Below are 12,938 nucleotides of genomic sequence, written 5' to 3' on the forward strand. Positions count from 1 at the left end.
AGCCCTTATGAAAAAGCTGTCCTATAGACTTCATTGAGCCCTTATGAAAAAGCTGCCCTACAGAATTGTTCACCTTTCTGTTAAATGGAAGGTCAGAGGGACACTCATGATCATCACTGAACCACTTCTATGATGGAGGTGAGATAATCTCACCTGGTTTTCTTGCATCAGCCCTCTTACAATTTTGGTTAAATTAGCATCTGTGGGGATGGGGAGATTATGACCTCCAGGTGACATTGGACTCATCAGCCCCAGACAGCGTGGCCAACAGTCTCAGGGATGACTTGGGTTGGGAGTACAACTGGATTTGGAGGGCCACAGGCTCCCCATCAATGATCTACCCAGTGAATAAATGAACGTCATCTATAAAGCAGGCCTGGACAAACATACAGAACGTAGAGTGGCCATGTATCCTACTTTAAAGAGGACAGTCCTCTTATTTTGAAGAACAGTCAAAGGATAGACCTTTATTTGAAGGTGTCCTCTATTTGATGGCTGTCTGGTCCAAGTCTGGTTTAAAGATAAGGAACCATAAAAAGGGAAAGCAGAAACCTTGAAGTTGTCCATCAGCTTCTCACCCACTATGGTGAGAAGTACTGTATTTATATTTAAATTATTTCTAGATTTGCATCTATATATAAAAATTACCATATGCAAATTTTAATGTAAATTGGTGCCCTCTTTTGTCCTCTAGCAGTATGGCCCCCCTATTAGTGTGTCAGTCTCTTATCTAGCACCAAATGGGTCACAATACATCTCCTGGCTGTGTAGTTTTAAGTATACTCCCAAATCAGAGGATTTATGAAGCACCTGGTAAGCTGTCATCCTGAGCTGGCATGTCACGTATTACCATGAGACAGCATGTTGTGCATGGCTCCTATAGAGTACAGTGTCAGTGTCAAATTGTCTAGCTGACGTTAACTAGGCTTCCAAATATTCCTAAATGTCTATTCCATTCCTATTCAATTCCATAAGACACTTCGATAAGGAATCTTCAAGAATAAACAATGGAATTACACTAGCAGGAACATGTCCAGACTCTCCAGTGGAGGGTGGGGTGGAAATCCAGTAAGGAAACAGGAAGCAAAATTTCACTATCAGCAATGCAAAGTCAGTAGACCAATGGGATCGCCACCTTTTACCTGCCAATGCATCAGTTAAAAGCTAGCTAAAGAATTGGACCTTTCAATCTCGGTATTAATGGAAGGGGCAGAAAAAGCCTTGCATGAATCAGATCCTCATAGGTACTCAAAAAATTACCAACAGAGGAAGGAAAGGAAATTATGTTCCTGCATATAAACAAAGCAAATGTTATTCCCTGGAAATGTGCAAGTCTACATTTTGCGCATTAATGATATGCTTGAAGACAGAAGTGCATCTGACTTGCACTTTTTGTATTTAAGCATGTCATGAATACAAAAATGCAAGCCACTCTGAGCATTGTGACTTACAACGGAAGGGCAAGTTATACATTCTTCTAAAAAATGAATGAATGAATAGTCCAAATTCGCTTAAAGAGTTACTTCAAATATGTTTAGGATTGAGGCATATGGTAACCTTACAAGAAAGCTTATATTAAAATGAGTTTGACTGTTTGGGGATGAACCTCAGCAACTGGAGATCACAGATTTGTTTCTTTGGTGGCTTAATTTTATCTTAACTGCCCAGGTTACCAAAAATGCTCTTCTTTCCAAAGAAATCAATTTCTAACTACATCAAACTAAAAGCATTTCACTAGAGCAATGGACAAATGGAAGCTTCTCTTTTAAGGACATTTGACCAAGGAAACCATTTCTAAGGGTGGGGCAATTGGACAAGTTGGCCTCCAGGCTCTTTCTGTACCCACAGTTCTGTCCAGGAATATAACAGATAACATCTGTATCACCTTACCCAGCTAGTGGGTACTTTTAAGTCATAGCCATATTTCAGTGATAGCTGCAAAGAATTTTCTTCTTCTAGAGGCATGGCTGGTGAGCATGAAATGTTGTATTAGGTGAATTCCCATCTTTTCCCATCAAAAATATACAACAAGAAACTATATACTTATGCAGAATGCACACATTTTGAAAGTTTTAAATGAATTCTATACATTCATATTCAGTTCCCTTGAGTATTTGGTTTGATTGCTCGCCTTGCAAACAATGCTACAAGACATCCTATGGCTACACACCAGCTCACATGTGTGTATTTCTTTTGTTATTCTCTTATTTCATTTTGCTCATTTACACCACTTGAATCAGCTATCAGGGTCAGGATGAACACATTAACTAGAGGGCAACGCTCTCATATGTCATTAAGAGCTGTGTAGGCCAAATGTTTGGCATATGCACCTTGTTGTGTAATAGTGCTAACATGGATAAGAAAAGCGGCACATGCTGAAGTGCCCTCTACTGTGCAGCTATTCAACATACAAGAACCCTATCCTCTGTTGCATCTGGTCTAGGGTTACCAGGCTCAGGGCCTGAGAATTGCCAGGCCCAGCCTCCAAGAGGTCTTCTGTATCTTTAAAAGTTGTACAAGGAGAAGGGAGAATTTCACCTTGTGGTTTTTCCCACACTTGACTGAATTTTCTCTTCCCTTAAAGATACAGAATCATTCTCAGGTCACCCTAGCGTATGGTCACAAGCTACAACTGAAGCAAGCCAAAGCGTTTCTGCTGAAGCCAGGTGACCCTGTTGAATTCAGTGGGTCAAATTAAACCTAAATCCAGTGATTTCCTCATAAGTGGGCTTCCAGCTGGCCTACTGGAAATATCCTATGGGGATTTTACTTGCAAAAATCAGAGCAGGTCTTGGCTATTTTAAGCTGTAATCCTATACACACAGAGGAATAAGCCCCACTGAAAACAATGAGACTTGCTTCTGAGTAGACATGTCTAGGATTGCATTGTTAACCAAGTTAACATCATTACATATGTACATTTTAATTTTAGAGCTGGCTGTCTTCCTGCATCATGATGATATTCTTTGCAGAACCTTGTAAAATCGTAGGAAAATTGTGAGCTGCTTCCAGCAGAAGAAACCATGAACCATTCTGCTATTTTAAATTGTTCCAATAAAAACAGGGACTAAGGTTAATAGTGTAATTCCAGAGAACAGTAAGTGCTCAAGAATAAATAAATAAATATTATTCTTATAGTCTAATACTTTAAAAGCCAGACCCAGGATTTAAGGAATTACCGATTAAATATTTACTGCAGTCTTACAAGCATGTGACCCATTACTAGTCAGGCCATTCATCATGAGTCTGACCTCGGGTCTCCATTAATAAGCACATTTCTACATAGCGCTGACCAAACAGACCTCACATAAAAAAGGGAGGAAAAGGCAAAGCAAACTTTGTTGACCACATCACGAAGCAACACTGCAAGAGGGAATTGGTAAGCTATTAGCATGAGAAGGAAAAATTTTTGACCATATTCCACTGTTTTCTTACTTATATGCTTTATATGGAAAACTGCCTTTTTATTTTAACAAGAAGGGCAATGTCACAAGAATACTTCAGCAAATAAAAAACAATAATGAGTTGTATTCAACAAAGTCCTACTCAGAACAGACCCACTGAAATTAATGAATGTAAGGTTGCCATGTTTATTAACTTCAATGGGCCTATGCTGAGTAGGACTCAGGACCCATTGGATATCATTCAATGATGCCACCTCCCAGCTGGACCTAATCTATTATTCCTGAACAGCTGTATTCCTGAACACACCAGAAGGCAAGCTCCACCATATTCACCAGGACATACCTCTGAGTAAGCATGCTTAGGTTCCAGGACTGTGCTGAAGTCTTTGGCTCAGACAGTTTTGAGTACTTCAGGAGGGGGAACATCCCCCAAAGTTTATGATCTTCAGTAGTACAGAAAAGTTCTCATGGGGATGGTTGGCAGCAGCTTACCATAATAGATATGAGATAGCAGAGGCTATCAAGGGGTGGCAATGAGCAGCAGTAGCTCAGCATTCCTGATTGAGAATGGGAATTATGCTATATTATGATGTAGCACAGCCTTCCCTAACCTGGTGCTCTCCAGATGTTTTGAACTACAACTCCCATCAGTTGTATCAACACATCATGCTGGCTGGGGCTGATGGGAGCTGCGGTCCAAAATATATGGAGGATATCAGGTTGGGGATCGTTCCCAGGGATCTTCTTGGAAATATATATAGCTATTCTCACTGGCCATCCAGAGGACTTACTGCACAGAAGCCAACAGCATCACCCAGAAATGGGAGCCAAGAAATGGCTTATATTTATATGACCCCTACAATACTTGGTGGATGAACTAAAACCAAACCAAACCTGGTTGGAAAGTGATCTGAACTTGTCTGATAGCCTCTGCCAACAACAGGATGCCAACGGGATGCCTTGTTCTCTGAGAAATGCTGGCTGTTCTCTGCTGGGACAACCTTGAGATCCCTACTTGAAACAGGAGGCTGAAGCCATTCCTTGCTAAAAGCTCTTTCCAAGGAAGTAGGTAGTGCCCCTCAAGATGGGCAGTACCCACAGAAGTTAGCCAATCTTTAATTCCTAAGTGCTAGTAGCAGGTGCAAATACACCCTAACTCCTTACCCTGTTAAGAAAAGAAAAAATGCACCAGCCAAGTAATTCCTGGTGACAAGCTGCAACCAGAAGAAGCTGGGAAGAATCCCTAGGTCTTCCACTAGACTTAAAGGGATACTCAACTTACCTTTGTTCCTCTTCAAGTTCTTCTTTGGTCATCATGGTTTTATATTGATTTCCTCTCAGTTTTCCAGGACTATATTTAAAGGAGAGCTGTTCATCTGCTACAGAAGAAAGAGAGAGAAAAAGTCAGAACAAGGAAAAGGCTAGGTCCACAATCCTTTGCATTCTGACTTGGGAGAAACCACCACAGAACTCGATGAGACTTACTTCTGAGTAAAATGCAAAAGATCAGGCTATCGTTATCTGAAGGAACACTTTCGTGGTGCCATTCCTTTCTCCTTGAATGAAGGACCTGAGTAGCTGTTAGAAAGAAGCAAAGGCTATTTTGCTTACCCTACATTATTCAGATTTTGCCTTCCTTCCAACTAGAAGTGTCCGTGAGCTGTTAATTCTTTTGTTTTGTGAGTAATATATATTCATTTGGGATGAAAATTGTGCTTAACTGAAATGGGTCCTAAATGTGCATCACATGGTAATCTAGATGCATCTTGAAACACTTCCACTTTAGACCTTTCAGTTGGGATTGGGAAATTTCAAAATCAGAAGAAATGATGAAAAAAATATTAATGGTGGAACTTAGTCGTATTCGGCCATCTCTTACAGGTGCATCAAATGTTTCACAAACATATTTCAGTGAATGACAGATAAATTGTCATATTGCAACCAAATGAGCAGACCATAGGGCAATCATTTTATTCTCACTTGTATCATCATTCCTTAATGTCTTCCTAGACATCTGTGTATGCTGCTGTTCTGTTTGGTGCCACCTCATAGAACAGGCTCTAGCATGTTAAATACTATGTTGAATTGTGACTATTAAAGATGTACCCATAAAATATTTTATGTATATATTACATAATAATAATAATAAATAATAAACTTTAATTTATAAGCCGCCTATCTGGCCAATGGCCACTCTAGGCGGCGAACAATAAAACACGATAAAATACAATAATAAATATAGTCAGTACAGTACAATACAAAGTTTACAGTATGATAGATTTATCAACATTTTAGTTCAAGGCTGATTCACCTTAGAGGTCTCAAAGGTTGCAAAGGCCTGATTAAACAGCCAAGTCTTCAAGCCCCGGTGAAATATATCCAGGGAAGGGGCATGACGAAGATCTATTGGGAGGGAGTTCCAGAGCGAGGGGGCTGCCACAGAGAAAGCTCTCTCTCGAGTCCTCACCAACCTAGCCACTTTAGTTGGTGGAACTGAGAGAAGGCCCTGCGTGGCAGATCTTGTAGGGCGGCTCAATTTGTGACGGTGGAGGCGCTCCATCAGATATGCTGGGCTGACACTGTACAGGGCTATAAAGGTTAATACCAACACCTTGAATTGAGCCCGGAAAGCAACTGGAAGCCAGTGTAGATTGTAGAGCACTGGAGTAATATGATCATAACGGTGGCTATTTGTAAGTAAACGAGCCGCCGTATTTTGTACCAGCTGTAATTTCTGGACTGTTTTCAAGGGTAACCCCACGTAGAGCGCATTGCAGTAATCTAAACGAGAGGTGACCAGAGCGTGTACTACGAGTGGGAGCTGATGTACAGGAAGGTAGGGTTGCAGCCTTCGTATGAGACGCAATTGACCCCAAGCTGCTCAGCACACCGATGAAACCTGGGCCTCCATAGTCAGCCCGGAGTCAAGGATTACCCCAAGACTGCGGACCTGGTCTTTCAGGGGCAATCTTACCCCATTAAGTATCAGGTCGATGTTTCCCAACCTTCCCTTGTCTCCCACGAGCAGTACTTCAGTTTTATCAGGATTCAGCTTTAGCCTGTTTCTTCCCATCCATCCACTCACAGATTCCAGGCACTTGGACATGGTTTCCACAGCCGACTCTAGTGAGGACTTAAATGAGAGGTAGAGCTGAGTGTCATCCGCATATTGGTGGCACTGCAGCCCAAATCTCCTGATGATGGCTCCTAGCGGCTTTACATAAACCTGCTGCTCGGGATGTCTATAGACTACTGGGGTTTTGTTTAGTATTATATGTTATATTTTACTCTATGTTATATTTTAGTCTATGTACGCCGCCTAGAGTGGCCGTTAATTCGGCCAGATAGGCGGCCTAGAAATAAAATTTTATTATTTTATTATTTATTATTATTATAAATGTTAAATAGCATAAATAAGACTATTAGTTCAACAAGAGTAATAGTTGTAGTTGGGGAGGGGGTGTCGGATGACCAACAAATTATTTCATAAAGCCAGCTGATGAACACAGCATGATAACATGAACCACTGAAAAGCTACCAGTTGGCTAAGAGTGGATGGCAATCAGGATAATGCCAGGTTTCAAGAACAGCAGGGCGTGTCTCTTAAAGGGACAGGCCACACACTCTACAGTTTGGTGCCTTTCTTTCCCATGAATAAAGCTTTATTTTTGGAATCCTATAGACCTAACGAAAGCTATAGCTAGTAGACACGGAGTCCGAGGTTTATCTATGCAAAGTGGATTTTTGCTAGAGCTTTGTTTACGCTTTAAATCACCATTCTGGGTTATCTTCCTACAAGAAGCCCAGTAAACAATAGGACTGGAGGTCTATTACAAGCACTAAAGGAAGGGGGATGCACCTGTGCCTGTCAGTGTTTTTTTTTTTAAGCACACATATGTAAAGGTTGTGTTTAAATAAACTCTGCACCAGATGGACCATGGAGTAATGCTGTCTTATTATTGGAATCTCACAGATTATCCTCCATGTAAGGAGAGCAGTAGGGAAAAGTCTATTCTTAGACCTTCATTTCTAATCACAGTATGAATGGGATTGTTGTAAAGTGGGCTAAGCAGCTTTTTCACCGCTGTGAGCCACAACTCATCATGAGCCAGAGGACTGTAGCTTAATTTGTGTATGCTAATGACACACCATCAGCATAATGACATGCTGTCAACAATTTCCATCTCATTTGGAAGAGGCAAACAGCACTTTGCACACATCCGGCAATCCATCTTCAAGTGGAATTATCATGTTATTTGGGAAGGTAGGAAACAGATGGGAAGGAAGCACTCCAATGGTTCCCTCACCCCCAATGGCTTGAAGTTGTAGACAGCCTGATTGTTAAAGGGAAAGGTATTCATGCTGAGCCACCCAAACGTAATTCTGACAGTGTCAGGTAAAAGGCAAGGGATTATTATTATTAATGCTTGCTCTAACCAATTACTTGATTCATTAGCCAACTAGGACACCAGTTAAATGGGGATTAATCACACTGGTGGTTGGCCCCCCTTTTCCAAAAGTGGTGATCCTTAACGTTCTGCCTCAGGTATAGCCAATGTGTTGCCCTCTGCATGTTGTTGGATTATAATTCATCCCTGACCTTTGGTCATGTTGGCTGGGGGTGATGGGAAGTGGAGTCCAACAACATCTGGACGGCACCCTGTTGGCTATCTCTGCTCTACTCATCCCACCTATACTCTAACCCCCAGTTCAGACCATCTGAGAAAACTAATTATCTCAAAGGAGAAAAAAATCCACATCAATACAGCAATTCTCAGATACTTCTATCATACCTATACAATAGACTTACTGCTCCATTTTGCATCAGTCATCCTCAGACATAGTTGCCAGTGCAATAATCCCAATTCCCAATTGCTGATTAAATTCATTTCTCACTCACAAAAAGGCCTACCCATTCCAGTAAAGACAAATAATTGGGTGTTAGAACAAATTAAACCAGAACTGTCACTAGAAGCTAAAATTATGAAACTGAGGTTATCATACTTTGGACACATCATGAGAAGACATGATTCATTAGAAAAGACAATGATGCTGGGGAAAACAGAAGGGAGTAGAAAAAGAGGAAGGCCAAACAAGAGATGGATTGATTCCATGAAGGAAGCCACAGACCTGAACTTACAAGATCTGAACAGGGTGGCTCATGACAGATGCTTTTGAAGGTCGCTGATTCATAGGGTCGCCACAAGTCGTAGTCAACTTGGAGGCACATAACAACAACAAAAAGGCCTGGTGACTGACTTGTTTGATTTCAGTCTGTGGAGGACTAAAATATGTATTGGGGGAGAAGACTGGGTACACTGTTGCAACCAGCTTCATAGCATATATTTACAGAGAATATATTTTTGGGGCCAAAAATAAAGAACAGCCCACAAGAACTATGGGAACTGTGGTCTGGGCCTGGATAAAACAAAATGATTTGTATATACGTAATTTGAAAGCCACTCTGGGAGCGTTGTGTGTGTGTTTTAACGAACAATACGATAAAAAAAATCATTAAATAAATAGATAAAAGAATAAATTGGCAAGAAATTAGGGTTTTCATCATTAGGTCTAAGCAGGTGCTATCGGCTGCTGTGATGGCATCTAGTCTCTTTTGGGTTAGCAGTGCCTTGGATTCTGTATCACTCGCCCAGCAGCCCTGTGTAGACTAGAAGCAGCTGCAGTTCTGATGTGTTTTATTATGCAACTTGATCCACATCTTCTTGTCCTAGGTTATTTTAAAAAAGGCCAACCGACTTCTTTGCTTTAGCATAATTGTGTTTCAAGTGTTGCAGAGAAAGGGCAAACCGAATTCTGTGATAAACCAAGTGCCCAGCCACTAGACAGGCACGAAACCCAAAAAGAATGCAATTCCCACCCCCAAATGACTTTATACTCACTATTATGCATAACGATATAACTTGGCCAAATGAAGGCCAGAAAGAGCTGCTAGACTCAGGCTATGAGCACACTAGTCACCTACAGCAAAGCATTTCCACTAGCCACACCAGGAAGGGGAACAGGTTGATCCGCTGATCAGTTGCAAAATCTCTTTGAAGCAAATTAAAAAAACACACACACTCAAGCTGATCCTACCAGGTTTTACAGTAAGAAAGGGCATAAGAACATAAGAACATAAGAAGAGCCTGCTGGATCAGGCCAGTGGCCCATCTAGTCCAGCATCCTGTTCTCACAGTGGCCAACCAGGTGCCTGGGGGAAGCCCGCAAGCAGGACCTGAGTGCAAGAACACTCTCCCCTCCTGAGGCTTCTGGCAACTGGTTTTCAGAAGCATGCTTTCTCTGACTAGGGTGGCACAGCACAGCCATCATGGCTAGTAGCCATTGATAGCCCTGTCCTCCATGAATTTGTCTAATCTTCTTTTAAAGCCATCTAAGCTGGTGGCCATTACTGCATCTTGTGGGAGCAAATTCCATAGTTTAACTATGCGCTGAGTAAAGAAGTACTTCCTTTTGTCTGTCCTGAATCTTCCAACGTTCAGCTTCTTTGAATGTCCACGAGTTCTAGTATTATGAGAGAGGGAGAAGAACTTTTCTCTAGCCACTTTCTCAATGCCATGCATAATTTTATACACTTCTATCATGTCTCCTCTGACCCGCCTTTTCTCTAAACTAAAAAGCCCCAAATGCTGCAACCTTTCCTCGTAAGGGAGTCGCTCCATCCCCTTGATCATTCTGGTTGCCCTCTTCTGAACCTTTTCCACTAGCGTTGGGTGCCCCCAGTTTCAGAAAAGAGAGGTGGAGAAGCACTGGAACCAGCAGAACAGTGAGTATTTCTCTACCCTAAAGCAACCACAACTCTCTGCTGGAGGATCTGCTGGAGGATCCAGTCTTCTAAACCAACATCCTTCCTTTTAAACCCCAACTTGTCAAGATGCTTCACTTTGATTCTAGCTATATCTAGCATATCCGAAATCGAGAGCTTAAAAGGCCAGGTACAAAACTTTCTTTGTAGCACTGGAGCATAAACACTGAAAAATAGCACCTTGCAAATCCACTCCCTTCCCACATGCCAAATGCGTTCCAGTAGAGCCAGCAACAGCAGCCACACTGAACACAAAAGCCTTGGCTCAGGTCTGCAGGAGCCTCAAACAAACAAATACAAACTTTATATACAATCTCATTTCCCCTCGTGGAAAAACCAATACTACTCCTTGACAATGGCAGGCACCCCAGTCTGATTGACTGGAAGAGTGCAGAATGTTAGCTCATTTAATTATCACACATTGCTAGAGAGTTTGAAAAGGGACTTTAATGGGTCACTGACTTGGAGTTCTCCAATAAAGTCCTCGATAAATGCTAATGAGGCTATCCATTGATATAAATCAGCAGAAACTCCACTGATTTACACCAGAAGAGAAAGAACTGAACAAGGAGTAGAAAAAGTAAAGAGAAAGGTTTTGTTGTTTCTGTACATAGGGTTAGCTCAGCCACTGTCATACTCAGAACGCTCCAAAGTACAGGATTTCATTTGTTTTGCTTTCAGTGGAATGTTCTGGGAAGACGCATAGTTTTGGCTTCCTCTTATGGAAGCAGTACTAGAAACTGAAGACGGCTTTGCAATTGTTCCCTCTATCGCTGGTGTTCAGGTGGAAGTGCCAATGCTTATGTCACCAAATGACCCCGTCCACACACAAGAGGGAAATGTAATGAACTGGATTGCAATTAGATGAATGTGAATGTGTGTGTGGCTTGCAGAAGTACTACTCACCTCAACCAGGTTGATGAGGCCTGAGCACACTCTGTGGCCACAAAATGCTGACTGGCTGTTGGGTATGGATGAACAAAACCCCAATAGTATAAAACTGGATGGGGGGTGCATGGAGTAGGAAAGCATGGCTGACTTAATAAAATAGTGACCAGGAACACTACAGTAGCTGACCAATCTCCCCGTGACTTCTTCCTTCCACCTCTTTCTGTGGTGCAGGGATGGGGAACCTGTGGCCCTCCAGATATTGGACTCCCATCAGCTCCAGCCAGCATGGCAACTGGTGGGGACTGTCGTCCCAAAATTTCCCATCCCTGCTCTACTGCTGCTGTGGAGAACGTTAGGCCCTCTGGATGTTGCCTAACTACAACTCTCAACAGCTTCAGCAAGCACGGCCAATGGCCAGAGATGATGGGAGTTGTAGTTCAGCAACACCTGGAGGGCCATAGGCTCCCCACACCTGATCTAGTGCTGCTGGGAGAATGGAATGAAGCCAGATAGAATGTGGCTAGGTCAGGTTGTCAAGACACAAATGGAATAGGGCAGGGCTGGGGATGAATCCTGACACTCTGGTATCCAGGTGATAGATGCATCTACTATGCTCTCACCACCATGCTATATCATTTTAGAATAGAAATAAAAAAGAACAATCATCAAGATCTGAAGTGACAGTCTGGAAGCACCTCTTCACTCACTACAAACGACAAGTTTAAATTATCCATAGATGGTATAAAAATATGGCCAAAAAAGCCTTTAGTCTAAGCATTCATAGGAAATGGGTTGCAAAGTGAAGATCTGCACATACTTCTGTCTTCCCTCCCTTCAGCAAACTCCAGGAAATGCTTTTCAAGTTCTGGGCATGAGACTTGTTGCAAAATATGTAAGAAGAGTAGAATGACCTACTTTAAACAAAGCAGCTGGAAATATCATTTTAAAAGGCATTTAGCTAAACTCACTCCTTTGCCCTTGCCCATCTCATTAAAAGCCTGAAAGATGCCATGACACTCTGCCTCTAAAACTCATTTTCTTCCATGCACTCATTTTTTAATATATAAATAGGGGATTTGAGTTCAAATTAAATGCTTTCTCATCCTATACCCCTCACAATTCGATCCTATGCATGTTGTTTACTCAGAACACAATCACCATTAGTTCACTGGGACTTACTCCCACACTGAAAGCATGCAGCCTTACTTGAGTTTGTAACCTGTGAATCCAAAAGCATACTGGATATCCTTGTGCAGCCATGTCATAACTTTAAGAAAGGTGAAGAGGGATGCATGGGGGGGCAGTTTCAACCTGTAGACGTTTTATTTCTGGCTGCGTCTGTGCCAGTGAGTGGCAGGTTTGCAAAACCATTCATCTCCTGCTATTAGCTCCTGAATCTGTGTAGTCTAATTTATTTTAGAGGGATGAACCCATCTTGAGAATTGGCATATTCGCTTTAGTGGTTTTTGGTGTTGGAATTGTTGGAATGTATCTCGAACTGGGTTTGCATGATTGAAGGGAGATAGAGAGGAGTCCTCCAGGTTGTGAGGCTTTACGTTTGGACCGTTCACATATCATCCTACTTCATTAGTTGTTCTGTGATACTTCCCCAATGTTATCGCTTTATTGTTGCCTGGGTAGGTAGGTACGTGCTAGAATTCCATCCAATTCAAGCTTGGAACTGAATTTTCCATTAATTCGCTTATTCTCAAGACCTGAGGACTGGATTTTAATATAGCGAATTTCCGCAGCTATTTTTGAAAACAGACTTTAAAAAAAATCTGCGTCTAAAATATTGATTTTAAGAATGACAATTTATC

General features: G+C 41.8%; 1 protein-coding gene across 3 annotated transcripts in view; it reads right to left on the reverse strand.

Moving 5' to 3' along the window:
- MXRA7 (matrix remodeling associated 7) overlaps positions 1-12,938 on the reverse strand; it is a 91,341-nt gene that overhangs the window by 22,118 nt on the left and 56,285 nt on the right. For all 3 annotated transcript variants that reach the window (XM_061616332.1, XM_061616334.1, XM_061616333.1), the window contains exon 3: positions 4,687-4,783. In XM_061616332.1, coding sequence (XP_061472316.1) covers positions 4,687-4,783 — 97 coding nt within the window. The remainder of the gene's footprint in view (positions 1-4,686; positions 4,784-12,938) is intronic.

Source organism: Rhineura floridana, chromosome 3 (genome assembly GCF_030035675.1).
Source record: "Rhineura floridana isolate rRhiFlo1 chromosome 3, rRhiFlo1.hap2, whole genome shotgun sequence".
Taxonomy (NCBI): domain Eukaryota; kingdom Metazoa; phylum Chordata; class Lepidosauria; order Squamata; family Rhineuridae; genus Rhineura; species Rhineura floridana.